Source organism: Notamacropus eugenii, chromosome 1 (genome assembly GCF_028372415.1).
Source record: "Notamacropus eugenii isolate mMacEug1 chromosome 1, mMacEug1.pri_v2, whole genome shotgun sequence".
NCBI lineage: Eukaryota > Metazoa > Chordata > Mammalia > Diprotodontia > Macropodidae > Notamacropus > Notamacropus eugenii.
The window spans coordinates 660,651,940-660,669,541 of NC_092872.1; the positions used below are offsets into that span (position 1 = coordinate 660,651,940).

Genomic DNA, 17,602 nt, shown 5'->3' on the forward strand with positions numbered 1-17,602 from the left:
GAGGGACTTCAATTGCACTTCACGAATGGACAGGTAAAAACACTATTTAAAAACAGATCTCTGCTTTGCCCTGCCTGAGCCCCCTCTGGCCTGGCCAGCAAGGAAAAGTAGGGATCTGGAAAGCTCCCAGGGATGAGGAAAACACACAAAGGTCTGCACACCTGGGACCAGGTAGGACACGAGCCGGAGGCATTCCACAGAGAACGACCGTCGCAAAAAGGAAAGAGAAGGAAAATATATTTCCAATTTAAGTCAATTCTGATAGAGAATACAAAGGCAAACACATTTTTCTCAAGAATTACTGGGAGGGGAATGGGGTCACACTGTCTCCGTGGGTAGGTCTGGACCCACCCAGACCGGCTCTCCTAGACGTCCCTTGGCATCTCTTACCCAGGCACTCACTTATCGATCATTTGTCGATCGCCGCGAGGGCGGGGCGGAGAGGGGAAAGGGACCCCCCACTTAGAGGCCCCCCGGTCCTCAGCTTGCTGAAGGGCACGCAGGCTCTTGCGCACCCTGCAGACCACTCTCGGAACCGACATCAAACGCAAGTTGCCCCCAGGCCCGCTCCCGCGCCACCTTCCCATTACGGGAAGGGAAAAGAAGGGGGGAGAGGCTGATACTGTAAATGAATGGATTAATCACTTCTTCCAATTACATCAGCAGCCCCCGCCCTTTCCACCTCCCCCCGACCCTGCACTCCTTCTTCCCTTCAACCCCGACTCCTCACTGGACCCCCCGCCCCCCCCCCCACATAAATACCTCGATACCTCCCATTACCCCAGGCTCCCTGCCTTCCCTTCGGGTCTGGGGGATCAAGGCTGGGACCAGGGGAGCAGAGTGAGGGCCGGCTCCTTGATAAGACACGAGCTCCTATTGGCCCCGGTGCCGGGATGACTCCGTTCCGGTGCTTCCCATTGGCCGCCCAGAGGGAAGCCCCGCCCCTCTCCTCCCCGGCCGCGGCCCTCGATTGCTCAGCTCTGGCGGCGGCGGCGGCCGGGCCCTCCCCCGCCCCGCTGTGGCGAGTGACTGACTGAGCGTGTGGTGTCTACGGCGGTGTCCATGGCTCCTCCTGCCACGGAGCAGCAGCAGCGTCGGCGGCAGCAGCAGCAGCATCATCATCATCGGCGGCGGCGGCAGCAGCCACAGCAGCAGCAGCAGCAGCGGCGGCGGCAGCGACGGGGCTGAGCAGGAGGCGGAGGCGGAGGCGGCGGCGGCGGCGGCGGCGGAGGCGGAGGCGGAGGCGGAGGAGGACCCCGAGGAAAGGCTCCTTTAAGGAGGAGGAACGACTACGCCTCTTTTTTTTTTCTTTTTTTTTCCCCCCCGGTCTCCTCCCTTCACCCTCGTTTCCCCTTCGGTGAGGAGAGAGAGGGGGGGAGGAGAGAGAGGAGGCCGAGGAGAGGAAAAAAAGATTCCTCACAGAAATCTCTTTGAGGGGGTGTGGGGGGGTAGCAGAGGAAGAAAAAAAAAGGAGCCCGGCGCCCCCCGCTCCCTCCCTCCCTGCTCCCTCCCTCCCTCTCGCTCGCTCTCTTCTCCTCCTTCTCCGCTCCTCACCCGCCCGCCCACTCCCCCCAGCCACCGCCGCTGCCGCCGGAGACCGTGCTCGGGAGACGGCGGGACCGGGACCGGGATCGCGATTCTCCTCGGGATCCCCGAGCGGCCGGGCGGCCGTCCTTTCTCTCTCCCTCTCTCGGCCTCGGCCTCGGCTCCTCGCCGCCCTCGCCCCTCCCTCGCCTCTCGGCCTCCTCTCTCTCCCGGCGGTGCGTCGGCCCGCCGCCCCGGCCTCCGGTGCCGCTCTCGTCCCCGGGGCCTCGGGGTCTCCTCGGGGGCCCCCTCCCCCCCGCCCCTGTGTCTCCGCGCCTCTCCCTCGCCCCCCTCTCCTCTCCTCCCCCCTCCCTCCCCGCTTCTCTTCCCAGTCCCCGGGTGCGGGGTGTGTGTCCCTCCGCCAACGCCGCCACCTCAGCCCGGCAAATGAACTCCGTCCGAGCCGCCAACCGGAGACCCAGGCGAGTGTCGAGGCCGCGCCCGGTGCAACAGCAGCAGCAGCAGCCGCCGCCGCCGCCGCCTCCCCAGCAGCAGCAGCCGCCCCAGCCCCAACTGCAGCAGCCCCAGCCCCAGCCGCCACCTCCGCCGCCGCCGCCGCAGCAGCCCCAGCCCCAGCAGCAGCAGCCTCCGCCGCCGCCGCCGCCGCCTCCGCCGCCTCAGGAGAGGAACAACGCCGGGGAGCGGGGTAAGGCTGCGGCCTCCTCGGCCCCCTCCCCGGGCCGGGGCGGCGGGCGGGGGGGCTCCGGCTCTCGGGGGGTTATCGGGGAAGGAGTCTTCCCGCTGCCGCAGTGCCCAGCCCGGGCCCCCGTCGGCAGGAAAAGCCCCGGCTTCCCCACTCGCCTTGACTGGCGCTCAGGCCGCGCTTTGTTTGGTTTCGGGGGCTCGGCACACCCCCCCCTTTCCCCCGTCCCTGGACCCCGGAGGGAGCCCGGGGGTGGGGGGAGGTGGGCTCGCCGTGTTCTCCCTCCTCTCCCGTCCCAGGCTTTGGGCTCTTCCCCTTCCGATGGAGGCTGGGGAAGAAGGAACGGGGAATGGGATTGCCGGCGCTGGGTGAGGAATGTGTCCTCCCTCCCCCCTTCTTCTTAACCGGGTTAGCGAGGCTCCTCTCCCGGCGGGGATCGGGGGATCCGGGCGGCCGGAGGGGCTGGCCCGGGAGCTTGTTTTTACCCCTCCAGCCCCGCTCCGCTCCGTGGTCACGGGGTGGGGGGTGGGGTGGGGTGGGGGGAGCCTCGGTTCTTCCAGCCCCATAATGTTTGCTGCGCAGTTTGGTTTTGGTTACAGAATCCCGGGGAGGGGGTGGTGAGTGAGTGGGGGTGGGGAAGGGACCCGTTAAATAAATAAATAAACAGACCATCGGCCATTTCCAGCCCCCTCCCTCCCTCCTGGTGCAATCACCCCTACGCTGTTTCTTCCAACACCCCTTCACCCCCACCCCCTTCACCTCCTATTCTCTGGCCTGCCCCGATCTCCTGGCATGGACTTCATAATACTCCTACCTTGGAGCCAAACGTCTTGGGAATGTGTGTGTTGTGTGTCTTGTCCAAGGCCTAGCGAAATGTGTCAATTGGACCCAACTGTTTAGCTCTGAGTGTGGTAATCACCATTGTCTAAAGGGCTGAGGCTCCTCGGGATTGGATTCCTGCTTTAGTGAAATGGTACAGTTATTTTGGGAGGTGGTGAGGTGGGAGTGTGCCCCTTGGTCACCAAGCTGCTTAACTATTCCCTTTTTAACTAAATGCAGCCAGTGGAGGGGCTTGTTCTCTGTACCGTATTTGCAGCTTTGTTTTTTTTTTTTTAAAGAGGAAGAGAATTGTTAGGAGACATTTTGCATGTTGTGTAGTTGAGAAGATTAGGTTTTAATTTTTTATGCATTGCTTGTCACATCTCGAATGATAAAGGGAACTAATCTTGAATGCAGTTACCCTCTTAGAAACACGGTGTTGTTTTTTTAAAGTGGTGATTCTCTGTCGTTTTACTTGGTCAATATTGAATAGATGAAAAAGGGAAATGCCAATTTGTAAATTAGGTTTACCCATTTCTTCCCTAGTAATGGTAAAAACTGTCATTTGGGAGCAGGTTATTATGTATGACATGAAAGGATGTGAGGCTGCAAGTCCAGTTGAAGGTCTTGTGCAGATTCTACAAATTCTTAGTAATTTTTACCGATTGGTGAATTGGAAATTTATTTTCATCATTTCCTTTTTGTGTGTGACAGGCATACAAGAGTTTCTTTTCCCCCTGTCCCACTCAAATAATAATCGTGTGTTTCTCTCTTAACTTAACGCTTTTGTAAGTAGTTGAAAAAAATATTCTAAAGAACAATTCATAATTCTGTATTAGAGACTTATAAATGTTCAGTCTTGGGGTGTTGCTAGCAGTAAATTTGCTCAAGGTGTATTAATTTGATAGTAACCTTGCCAAAAATCTTTTGATTTAGTGTATTTGAAAAAAAAAAAAAAGTAATCCAATCACGTGACTTTTTTTTTTTCAATTTCTTTAACTAATTCCCAGAGCCCCCTTTCTAGTCCCTGTCATTTAACCTGCTGATGAACACTAAACTTTAGTTAATGTCAAGCTATTTGTTCAAATAGATTATCTCTGACATTTTTCTTTCTTTCAAATTCAGTAGCTGCTTTTCATTTGAAGTGGAGTGGTAATCTGGGTTTGGAAATTGCAGGTTATATGCCAATAGTTAGAGTTCCTGTCTTTGTTTTTGATGCTTGTAAACTCTCTGATGACATTCATCAGAATTTCAGTAAGTAACAAAGCCTTCGTAACAAATAAAATTCCGTCGAGGATCCTTGCTTTTTTTTTTTCCAGAATAAAAACACTTTCTCATTAGTTAGACTCTTTAAAAACCCTTTAATGATCTTAAATTCAGAGGATAGCTTCAAAATTGAATAAATTGAGTTAATAAGCAAAAAACTTAGGTAATAACATTAGTATATTATTTTGAATCATGAATACATTTTTTCTTTGAAAACTTGAATACTTTTAAAAGGATTTTAAATTTCTGTATGCAAAGTGTTTTGGGGGGGGGGCGAGTTAGTTTTAAAATATATGATTTATAAAGGAGAGGAGGATTCCTTTCATTAGTTTCTGGCTTCCATAATTCAAGGTGTGTAATGAAAATGATTAGTTGGTTTTATTTTTCTTACAGAGATCTTGCATTTTATTGAATTATATTGTATTAGTACCTAAGAAATGCCAGAAGGATTTAGATCAACATTGAGACTCACAGATTCTTAAGATAATTTCAGTGTCAGTTTACTATCCATGTGAAAGCTCTTACTTTTTATATGGTGGATATGTCTTTTGCTTAAAAGAATAAAATAGACATCAATTAGTTTTTGGTGGGAGGGGGGGAATTATTGTACTAGGACTGTGGTACTGGTGTACCTTCTCTGTTTCCCTTTCCAGGCATCACTTTAGCATCTAAAATTCATGTTACCTTTATTTCAACTATAGTCCATGACCAGTGTTTGAGGAGGAGAATAGTTTAGGAATATGATAGGGGAGTCTTTTACAGGCTTCTCCAAGTTCCTGGAGGATTCATAAGGCTCTGTAGACACCACTTCAGGAAACGTTGACTTATGTATATCATGGAATACTGCATTTGTCTACAGACTTTCCAAAATGGTCCTTTGTCAAAGGTAGAATTCTAATTACTAATAGATGCTTTTGGTCTGTTCATTTATATTCTTGAGGTTTGAATATTATATACAGAAACATGTTTAGCTAATAGAAAATAATTGGAGATATTTCACAGAGGAAGAAACAAGGATTTATTAATATAAAAACTGTTATATTCTAGGATCTAAAATAGTTTTGTAAAATGAAACTGAATGTAGTATGTTCTATACTTCAGAAATATTTGACACGCTACATTTTTAAAAAATTCAAGTACCAAGTTTATGTTCTTCACTCAGATACTGTTTGATAAGAATTTTGCAGAACAGAAAAGATAATTGCTTATTCTCCAAGATGGAATTTGAGTAGCTAAAAAAGTATGTTGGTGGTTAAAGTTAATAAGATTTTATTCTTGATGTTGAATTTTTTAAAAAATAAGTGGATGATAGCTACAATTTGTATTTTAGCTACTCAAAAACTTTGAGGCTCTTTTTAAAGGCAAAAAGTTTATTATGCATATGTAATAGTCAAAGTTCAAGGAAATTTATTGTGGTTCTCATGATCTTTTAGTTTCTAATCGTAAGGGGATCAGGCATTTTATTTTTTTTAAGAATTGAAAAAGTCTCAACTATAACTTGAGCTGCTTCTGTTTTGTAGTAGTATCACAGAATTGGACAGGGGAATCCCTGGAGATCCTGGTCTTGAGTTCTGATTGGGCCCTTTTTAAGGAACTTCTTCCATCTAGTTCTGCTCCCTTCAGGCTCCATTGCATGCATGCATACACACCGTAAACACTGTCTTATATATTCTTTTGAAACTCCTGTAGTGGTAGGAATTCAGGTCAGGGAACTCTACTCTGGTTTCAGGAGTTTAGGGTAAGTATGTACCTTGGGGACAAAACTAATGAAGATGAAAAAATCTTTGGCTTCTACCTGGCATGACAGGTTGGGAAGAATATCAAGAACTTTCTTTTTCCCTGATCACTTTGTGAGGAAGTCACTCTCTTTATATTTTTCCTAGGTTTTGAGATCATTTAAATTTCTCAAGAAGGGTCTGTGTTCCCTTCACAGTTGGGAACTTTAGCAGATCAGGAGAGGTGGCAACTAGATTAAAGATTATCTACCTCTTAAAGTCTTAAATTAAGGAATTGTAGCATTCAAGGCTACTGGGTCAGTCTTTCTGTGCAGCTTTACTTCTAAAATAGTAAGACTTCAATGAAGAATTGTTTTAATTTGTGAACCATTATGATTCTGAGATCCTTTTCTCTCATTCTTCAACTTGTACCTCTTGTTCTTCTGTGTATTTCTTTTTACTTAATAATGCTTCTGTAAAGTGTCATTTGGTTATAGTTCTACCATTTCTCTCTTAGTTATTTTTGATCCTCTTCCTGTTTTCCAAAGATACAGCAACTTTTCCAAACTACTTTAGCGTCATTTGAACACTCAGTGAGCATTCTCCACTTCATTAGTGACCTGGCCTTGGGGTTGGCATTAGTTGGGTTAAAACCCTATCTCTGACACCAGTTAGCTTTGTGACCATGAAGAAAATACTTACCCTGTCAGTTCTTCCCAGCAATTCTTAAGATTATAAGTAGCAGACCAGTTTCTGTTCTGCTTAGGTGGAGGGATTTTCCACGCTGGAGCTTCCTACACATGGGAAATCACAGGTCCGGAAAATCACTGATTAAAGCAGTAAAATATTGTCCAATTTAGGGCTAATTCTTTGGAGTAACATTCAGAATAATCCCTTAGACTGATACATTGAGACTTTGAGCATTGCCTTATGCAAATGTAGATAGTGCTGGAGTCAAGTTTGTTCATATCTAACAAGGTGAAACCATAGATTGTTGATGCAAATGACTAGACTTTTCCATGTACAAAGAGATGGGTGAATTTTCCCAAAATTACTCATCAGTTCAGAAGTTGGTTTTTTTTTTTCAGTTCATGGCTAAAGGCAGAAACTGTTTTTAGAAGAAAAATGTAGGTTAAGTTAATGTTGGACTAAAGTACTAATTTAAAAATTATTTTTGACTGGCTGTTTTCTGGAGCAAATTTCCCATAGTACTAATGTGTATACTAGACAAGCTTTGGTATTTTTCTTTTTTGACCATATACTTGTGTTTTCCTACATCCTTTGATTTTTGACTTCCATCTCTTTACCCCCTGTTGAAAAGCTTCCTCCCTTTCCCTTGACCCCTTAACAAGGTCATTAATGGAACATTTAATCACAAAATCCAGTGATCTTTTTCAGGCCTTATGTTCCTTGACCTACCTGTCCATTGCCTTTGACCATGTTGACCATCCCATTCTCCTGGATTTCTTCTCACCCACCTCCAAGGGTGTATAAGTCTACTCTCCTATCTCTGTAATTTCAACTTTCCAAACCAAAGTATTATTATTATCCAGCCACCATTCCTCTCTATGGGTTATCTCCTCTGTTAGAATCTAAGCTCCTAGAAGGCAGCTATTATCTTTGCTTTCGTTTGTATCTCCTGAACTTGTCAATGCTTAACTCTAGGAAGCATTTTTAATAAATGCTTTTCCTTTCGTATATTAAGTCCTCTTCTGTTTTTCCAGACACCTGTTGTTGTCCTCTTGTTTCAGTCATGTCTTTGTGTTGCCATTTGGGGTTTTCTTGGGAAAGATACTGTAGTGGTTTCCCATTTCTTTTTCCAGTTGATTTTACAGATGACGTACTGAAGCAAACAGGGTTAAGTGACTTGCCCAGGGTCACACAGCTAGTATGTGTCTGAAGCCATATTTGAACTCAGGAAGATGTAACTACCTGACTGTAGGTTCTAGCCACTATGCCACTTAGCTGTCAGTCTTGTCCTCCAACCTTTCCTTAATTGCTCCTATCAGACAATAAACATTTATTACATGCCAGACACTGGTTTCCTTCAAGTCCCAGCTAAAATCCCAATTTTTATAGGAAGACTCCCAATCCCTCTTAATTCTAGTACTTTACTTGTATTATGTTCCTAATTATCCTGTACATAGCAGTTTGTACATTTTTGTTTGCATGTTGTCTCCTCCATTACAAGTTTCCCAAGAACCAGGACTGTCTATCTTTTGCCCTTGGGAAATGCCTTTTTTGGGGAGAGGGGGGAGGGAAATGATACAGATACCAAAAAGACAAGACAGTACCTGACCTGAAGAAGCTTACAATCTAATGGGAGAACACTACACACAAAAGAAAACTGAAATCGGGCCTGTGGCATAATGGAGAAGTTGTGGGAAATGCAGAGGTGGCTGGCCTTGGGGTCATTCTTATATGGAGACTTTGAGAGGAGCTCTCTACCTTCCATGCAGAGGTCTCCAAGAGCCAGAGGGTACTGATGAAGTGTGTGTACCAAGGCTAATGCAGTCTTTCAGGAGGATGAGATTCTTGATAGTGTGATGAAGAAGTAGAAAGGAGTGCTGCTTTGTGTTATTTTGTTGTTGTTGATTCTTCTTCCCCTTCCTTACTGACTGTTTTAAGCTGGACTAGGGCTTGGGCCCTCTTCTCATTCTGTTCTGTCCTTGGCAGTCTCATCCACTTCTATAGCTTCAGTAAATGCAGTACGGTTTAACAGAGTGCTATATTTGAGAGCAAACCAGCTGGTTTCAAGTCCTGGCTTTTATTACCTATGTGGCATTAGACAAGTCACAACCTTTGTGACTCTTAATTTTTTTTTTCTTTTAAGTAGGAGATTGAGACTAGATATCTTTAAGATCCTTTCCAACTCTAAAATTCTTATGGACCTTTATACAGATGATGACCAAAATTTAATTCTAGCTCTGGCCTTTTTCTCCCATACTCCAGAACTTCATGTCTACTCGACTGTTCCACCAATTCAAACTCACTGTGTTTGAAAACGAGCAAATTATATTTGTTCTGAAAACTTACTGTTCCTTCTGTCTTCATTATTTTTGAGTGACACTACCGTTCACTCAGTTTTGTGTATTTAAAACTTCTTTTGATTCTACCGTGTCCTTCATCTGTCATCGTTCTAAGTTACCAAGGTTTCTTGTTTCTACTTTTGAAATCTCTCTCCTGCCTGTCTTCAGCACTATTTCCACTGGTATCACTTTAGTACAGATTTCATTACCTTCTGTTCTATTGCAGTAGCCTCTTAACAGGTCATCCTGCTTCCACTTTTAACTTTTTTCAAGTCATCTTTAAATTAACATGGCTACAACACATAATTTTCCTTATACATAAATCTTGTTCATACTGAGCCTTCCTCTTATCCACCATGTTAAATTCAAATAACTTTGCTGGGCGTTTAATGCCTCTGCATTTTAGGCCCTTTCTCTTCTCAACTTAATCTGTGTATTTTATTCTCCAGGCACCTTTAACTAAATGGTCTTTTCTACACATCCTCTACTTTCCTATTTAGTCTTTGCTCAGACTAAATATCCTCTACACTACATTCCTTTCTATAATGCCCATTCCTTAAAAGCCTAACTCAGATTTCTTCTAGGAAGTGTTTACTAATTTCTACCAGGTAATAATTTCCTTTTTCCTGTTGTACTCACATAGAATTTTGGCACTCATATTATAAACCAATGCCTTGATTGAGGACATGGAACTATTTTTTTGGGGGGGGGGGGATCTTCAGCATCCAGTATAACGCCTTGCATATAGTGGGTTTGTATGAGTTAGATCCTGATGCACTGTAAATTCCATAAAGTCATGGATTCTGTCTAAATTCCATATCTAAGTGTTGTGCGCACAGTTGATGCAGTAATTGTTTATTGAGTTGAATTTATGGAATTTAACTTAAGAAACATTCTTTTTACACTTAAATTGTTAATATGTTTAATCTAAGAAAAATAGAAAAGTGAAAGAGACTGACTTTTTTTTATATATAATTAGGCAAGGGGCAAGAGTGTTTATTTGAAAACAGTTTTTTTACCTTGAACAATCAATTAATTTCATTTTCTTAATTAGAAACATTGAATAAGATTGACTGTAGTTGCAAAGTAGAGGTATATTTTTTACATATTAACATAATTTAGTTCAACAAATGTAATGTAGGCATATACCATATGTGAAAGTCTGTGCTTGATGTTAAAGGAGATAATTTGGTAAGCCAAATTGCCTTTTGGGAAGTTTACAAACTAAGTAAGGGGATATACTCCCCCTCCCCCATACACACACATTAGATATATAACCATGGTACAAAATAAATAGGTAAGTACCTCAACTGTAAAAAAAAAGCTTCTCTATGGAGTCTTATTTGAGGAATCCAGGAACATTTAGGGCTTCAGTTTCCTTTGAAATGAGATTTGAGAAATACGCTTATCTGTGGTTTTTGGTTTCTTGTTATCTGATTCTGCCCTTTGTATTACTAGATGGGAAGCAAGTCTCCAGTCAGGAAGACTTGGGTTTAAGTCTTGCCTCTGACACTAAACTGTCCTTCTGATTCTGAGCAAGTCAGTTAATGTCTCAATGCCCCTGGACAACTCTCTAAGAGTTGTTCAGAACAGTTCGCTGATCTGCATTGGTAGATTGAGTTGACATACATATATAATCACAGGTTGGTGCCCTCCCTCAATATTTTGAAGATAACTCAATCTCTGGTCTTGGAGCTTTCTCCTACTTCGGAGTTTATTTTCTAGTAATGTCTTGTGTGCTCTTGACTGAATTCCTGTATGAGTGAGAGAATTAATTTTGAGGTTTGTTTGACTGGAGTTTATAGTGAAGTGTATGACTGGAGAAACAAGATGTTCTTATTGTGAGCTAAGGGTCATAAAATTGAAGCCTTTAGTTTTAGTATTTCTAGGAATTAACTAAGGCTGGTTCATTGTCAGCCATGTTTTATCTACTAACCCTGAATGGTTAGGGACACTACAAGACCTCTTCAGGTTATCTGGAATTTCAGCACCAGTGGAAGCATTTCAGGAAAGGGTACCCCAAGGGAAATCAGGTCACAAGTGAAGTAGTCGGATCATTTTTCTCCTCAAGTCTACATCAGGATTTGGACTACATCATAGGAAATAAACTTGAGCTGGAGATGAAGGTGAAACCAGTCCTGCTAACAGACATTTGGGCTTTTAGAGTGATTTGCACCTTTGGCACATTTCCATTACAAATTCCACCTTTAAGTGAATATGAAATCACTGAGGGTTTTCCTGATTTTCCTTGTGCAAAGTGTCCATCCAATACTACTATAGAGGTCTTAAAAGCAACTAGTAGCAATCCGTAGAAGAAAACATTGATTCTTGTGATTAAAGTAGTTTCTTGTGATTAAAGTAGTTTACTTTAATCACAAGAATCAGTGTTTTGTTTGGGTGGTAGGGTAGTTTATTCCTTACCCCCATTTAAAAGTGTGAAGTATTTAGGTTCCTTGACAAACACGTGGTTAGCTGTTGTTTGGATAAATCTGACATTAGGACTAGTTGAGTAAGTTAGCAACTTGATCCAGACCCTCTGATTTAACGTAACCTTGGACATCTAATAATCAGGAATGTTGGCTTTTTTTAAAAACTTGTTCTGTCAGCTTGGACAAGGCACCTGAATGCTTTCCCATCTGTAAAATTTAGATAGTAATATTGACCACTTATTATTCTCTGTAAAATGATTGGTAAAAAAAATTAAGAGTCCTACCTACTTGTGTGCTTTTGGGCAAATCATTTCCTTAACTTTTCTAGGCCTCAGTTTACTCATCTGTAAAATGAATTGGGCTATATGTTCTAAAGTTCCTTTTAGCTCTACATTAATGGATTATGCTTCTCTGGTTGAAGGACTTGCTTCTTAATTCCCAGGGTTAGTTATCTGAACCTTTATGTTTTTGTTTCTAAGTAGTATTCACAGTGGAGCTGCTAGGTGGCACAATGGATAGAGCCTCATCTTCCTGAATTCAAATATGGCCTCACATATTTACTAGCAGTGTGACCCTGAGCAAGTCACTTAACCTTGTTTGCCTCAGTTTCCTTCCTGAAAAATGAGCTGGAAAAAGAAATGGCAAACCACTCCAGTAGCTTTGCCAAGACAACTCTAAATGGGGTGATGAAGAATCAGGCATGATTGAAAGGATTAACAGCAGTAACAACTGTATTCATAGTGTGATTAGAATGTATGAGTCTCCATTTCTATGAGAGAGTTGAGTTTAAGAAGATGTAACTTTTCTTTCATAATACTTTTATTCACTTGTTAAATTTTGAAGATTGATAAAGCCTGGTGTATAAAATATACCTAGGTATGAGTTATTCGTTGGAGGTAAAGAAGTAACATTGTTTCTTCCAATTTAATTTGTATTGCCTTTTTGAAAAGGGTAGGATTTGGTACAAACAAGATTTAGCAGATGAAAAGCGGATGGTCACTTCAGGCCAGTGCAGGTGATGTGGAAGAAATTGACAGAAATTCAAAGGTTACCAGTGACACTATTCCACAGTTACCTTTGAAATCTTCCTGGCTAAATCTAATAGTCTCTTCTCATTCTTCATTCTTCCTGACTTCTCTGCTACCTTCATTCATTCTGTTCTCTTGGAAACTCTCCTTTTAAGTTTTTATTACATGGTTTTTTTTTCTGGTTCTTCTGTTTGTCTGAGCAGTTTTTTTCAGTCTTTTTTTCTGGATCTTGATCCAGGGCATGCCCGTTAAGCCTGGGTAACTCCCCCAATTCCACATTATGTCAAGTTTTGTCTTTTTCTTCTGTTACAATCTCTATTATAAGTCCTCTTCTCTCCAGTTACACAGCTAACACCCTGTAAAGGTGCTCATGATCTTAGTACTTAACTATTGCAGTAGTCTTGTGATTGGTCTCCCTGCTTCCCTTAAGTCTCTCCCCATGCCAATCTATCCTTCACTTACCTGCCAAATTGATTTTCTTAAAGTGAATGTCTGACCATGTAACTCCAGTGTCCCTCACTTAAAGTTCTCTGGCTTTGCTCTCTGTTGCCTCCAGAATCAAATATTAAAAATGTTCCGCTTGGCATTTAAAGCCTTTCACAACCTGAAATCTTCCTATTCTTACACTGTATTCCTTTCCACATGCTCTGTGATTGTTACACTGGCCTACTTGTTCTTCCAGATGACACTCCCTACTCCATACATTTGCAATGACTGTCTCTCATGCATCAAATGCTTCCTCACATCTCCCTCTTTGCTTCTCTTACATAACCTTAAATCTTTCCTTCTGCAGGTAGTCTTTTCTGCTGCCCTTCACTACTAATGCCTTACTTCCCTCCGAGATGACCTCCCATTTTTTCTTGTATGTATAAGGTTCTTTGTTGTCTCTTCCATTAGAATGTAGTTTCTCTGAGAACACAGACTTTTTTTTGCCTCTTTTTTTTCAATTTGCCCAGTGTTTAGTGCAATACCTGGCACATAGTAAGCCCTTAAGAAATGTCTGTTGCCCAATTGACTAATAAATGCTGCTTGACTGAATGAATCCTGTGTGTGATTGGAGGGAAACAATCTTCTGAAATAGCTAGCCCCACTCACTTCCTCAAGTGTCAAGGGAGGTAAGGGTCACATGTTGGACAAATGGAAACTTCAGGAAATCAGTCAAAAATGTTCGTAGTTCATGGGATCATAAATCTAAAGCTAGAAGGAAGAAGTTTTATAAATATGTGCCGCTCAGCATCAAAAACCCCTTACTTTTGGCAATACTGTCAGCATAAGAAATGTATAGAACTTTTGAAATTGACCCCAGCCTAATGTGTACTAAAATTGAATTCAGCAGTCATCTATTAAGCATTTACTATTGCAAGGCATTGTGCCAGGTGATGGGAATACAGACCAAAAAAAGGCAAATATTGCCTTATTCTTAGAGCTTACATGTTCTGAAGAATAACTGAAATAAACATATAGTAGTTAAGAATGCTTTTGTCACTCGTAACATTCATTTGGAATTTAAATTCGCTGTTTTTGTTTTTTGATAATCAGTGATAGATTAAGCTTCCTGGTTCTGTTTATACTTATATATTCTGTAGTACAAACTACTCCTCCCTGACCTACAGTTCTTCTAAATCATTTGCTAAGACTCCACTATTGCCATCATGGGAATCTTAAATTCCTCTCTCAAATTGTTAAAAATAAGTTGGAACAATGTGAACAATGGACAGAGAATTCCCCAACTTTGGGTTGTATATGAGGTTCATTGTGTCTTGGAATTGCAATTTTTTTTTTAAAGAAAATTGTTATTATGTAACAATTGAATATGTAGGCTACTCCGCAAAATCCTATTTAACACATAATAGCTGACCATTTACTACAGTATTTAATAGCTCTGAATTCTGGATCCTTGGAAGAAATAGGAAGAAAGAGGACCAGTTCCAACTCTCTATTACACAAAAATCTTTTGAAATTTTTTCTTCTAGATGCTGTAGCACCAATATGATATTCACAGCCCCTTCGGTGGCCATGAATATCCTAGTGCAATTCTGAATTGTGAAATACAACAGACTTTCCACATGGAAGACAGAACCAAAACATTTATTCAGATACCAGAAAGCCAAATCCATCATAGCAACAAAAATCTATACACATTAACAATGCAGAGAACAACATCATCCCCAAACCTTCCCCCTGCTAACCACCTCCATTATACAAATCATAGGCAGGCTCCCTTAAACAAAATCACAAACAAGTTCTTTCACTCAGGCTAGCCTAGCCAGCAGCCTGCTTGCCTGCATCCTTCCTAACTCTGACTAGACTCTGACCAATTTCCTTTCAATTCTGCTCTAGCTCCACCTGTTCCTGTTTCACTCATTCAGCAAGCTTCTCCCACCACATGTGACTTAGGCTTCCATGTGATTTAAGCTGGTCACATGGGCCTATTAATTAATGGGAAAGATTTTCCCATTTAAATGACCATTACAGATGCAAAGCCAGCAGTGGGCAAAAATTCAAAATTAACCAAGTTTCTTTGATAAATTCCAATCTACTTCCCTTGTAGTTCGCTCCCCAGGTGCTTAGTGCCCTTGTACCAAGCTAAGTCCCCATACTGTGGCTCTCTAACCTGACATGTTCAACTCTCTAAAATTACTTCATGCTCCCAAAATTATCTGTTTTCCTTATCTTACCTAAGCACTGTATCTTTTCCAGAGCTTTACACAATGTTCCACGTAGAGTAAGTTTTTATATTTGTTGAAAATGGAAATTCAGTGTAAATTAGTCAAGTTTGGAGTTTGAAAACTCTCCTTGAAGTAATTCATAGCTGATGTGTGAATTGATCATTGTCCCTTAACCATATCAGAAATTGTGGGGGTTTTGTTTTGTTTTGTTTTTTAAAAGAGGGTACTTTTGACTGAAATGAGTCTCTTAAGTGGAAAAATTTAGGCTGTACACCTGAGTGAACTAAAGACATTTGGGCTCCTGAGGAGTATATTTTGAGATAGCTTTAGATAGGTGCCTGGGAGTTTTTCCTCATAGTCAGCTCCCCTTAGTTATTCACAGCCTATTCCTTCCTTTACTGTGGAATATATAGAATATTGAAGCTTTTGAAGTAACTTTTTCCTTGACCATGGCTTTTACATTTTATGTATGTGTGTATATGGGTGGTGGTGGTAGAAGGTGTGGAAGAAGGGTTGGCCAGCAGGGTGGTAAGTTCGGGACTGACTTTATGTGAAAATGATTTGAATAGTAGAGTCAGTGGGATTCATGAAGAGTTTGTCCACATTTGAAACTAACCTTTTAGTGGAAATAATTTTCTCTTTACTTTGATTTTGTTGTTATTTTAGTAAAGAGTTTCTGAAGGAAGTTTATGAATGACATGAAAAAAGGTGCTTATTTCCATAGATCTTACTAGGTGGTACAGTGGGTAGAGCCTTAGTTAAAATCTGGCCTCAGGTACTTACTAGTTGTGTGACCCTGAGCAAGTCACTTAACCTGTTTGTCTCAGTTTCCTCATCTTTAAAATGAAGATAATAATAACACCTACTTTAAAAGTTTGTTGTGGAGATCAAATGTGAGTAATTGTAAGGTGCTTAGCTCAGTGCCTGGCTGCATAGTAAGTGCTGTATAAATAAATGTTAGCTATTATTGTTATAATCACCTATTTTTATTGTTTATTTACTTCCAAAGGAGTGGAAGAGCTGTATTGGCAATATGAATAAGAATAGGAGCTCTCTTGATTATGTTGATAGAGTAAATTTGCATGAAGAGGTTTTATTTTACATATATTTATATATTTCTCAGTTTTCTGATTTTGCCACATTGCAAGGTTTTTTGTTTTGTTTTTTTTTTTGATATTGCGTTAGAAATTTATTAACATTTGCCAAGTCTTTTGGTATGCAGTTAATGTTTTAGCACTGAATTATGATTGTAACCTTTCAAAGTTTTAGATTACAGTTTTTAAAAATTATACATACCCTCTGGGTAAGTGATCTTGGTCCATTTTATAGGTAGAGTGTAGTAGAAATAGCATGGAACTTGAAGTCAAAGTCTGAGTTCAGATCTTGTTTTTACCATTCATTGGCTAATCCTGTCCAAGTCTGTTGCTTCATCTGTAAAATGAGGAAGTTGAACTAAAATCTTTAAAGTACTTTCTGGCTTTACCATTCTATAATTCTTGTCAGTGAGGATGTGGCCACTGCTAATTCTGCCTTAAGTTTTATGCCCCTTGTTTTCATTTCAAAACTCAAGTTACTTGCTTTTTCATTTGATCCTGGCATGCAACTTTCTTGAAAGTCCTATCTTGGGTTATCATTTAAAAATTATTTTCCTGGTTTTTGTTTGCCATTACTGATACTTCATTATCTTAAAGTCATCTTGGTATATGCTAGAAATCTAGCATACGGTTTACAAAATATTTGGATACATTTTGCACTCATCTTTCTTAGTTCTGTTTATTTCTGATGTGTATGAGCAAGGTGCATGAGTGTCTTTGCCAGAAGCCCCATGTGGGGCCTCCCCCGAGAAAAGATCTCTTATTCTTGTGTCATGGGTTCTCATAAGCCAGTAGCACCCCCTTGAAACTACCTCTCTCAAGAAAATTGTCCCTCTTCCTGGGAAATGGTGACTCATTTGTTATATTGATTTTGATTGTTCTTTCAGGTACATGGTGCTCTAAATAATTTTATTATGTCAGAACAGTGAAAAAATTAAAGTAGTTTTGTATGTGCCCTGTGTGTGTGTGTTGTCTGTGTAAATATATATGTATATATTGGTATGCTTCCCATATGTGGCTGGATAGATTGGTGAGAGCATGGCACTAATGAGGCGCCCAGGTCATGGAATTGGTCACTGTGGGCCACTTAGCTTCACTTGGGTCCAAGGTTGCAAACTATGGTATGTGTGTATTTTTGATCCAAAGGACTTTTGTCAGGCTCTTAGTACATTGGTGGAAATTCATTAATGCTAGAAAAATAACCCCAAGAGCATGCCTCTTGTTGGTTGGTTAGTAATGTCATTTCCTAAATAAAACATTTTTATTAGTAAAAGCAACAGATAATCTATAAAATAGCATTTTTGTTCAAATTGGTAACAGACACAT

The 17,602-nt window shown here is 41.5% G+C and overlaps 1 protein-coding gene across 2 annotated transcripts in view; it reads left to right on the forward strand.

Annotated features, from left to right (window-relative positions):
* Window positions 1-1,302: 1,302 nt before the first annotated feature.
* The window catches only part of FBXO11 (F-box protein 11), a 113,209-nt gene continuing 96,909 nt past the window's right edge, over window positions 1,303-17,602 (forward strand). For both annotated transcript variants that reach the window (XM_072635651.1, XM_072635652.1), the window contains exon 1: window positions 1,303-2,230. In XM_072635651.1, coding sequence (XP_072491752.1) covers window positions 1,972-2,230 — 259 coding nt within the window. In that variant the 5' untranslated portion in view covers window positions 1,303-1,971. The remainder of the gene's footprint in view (window positions 2,231-17,602) is intronic.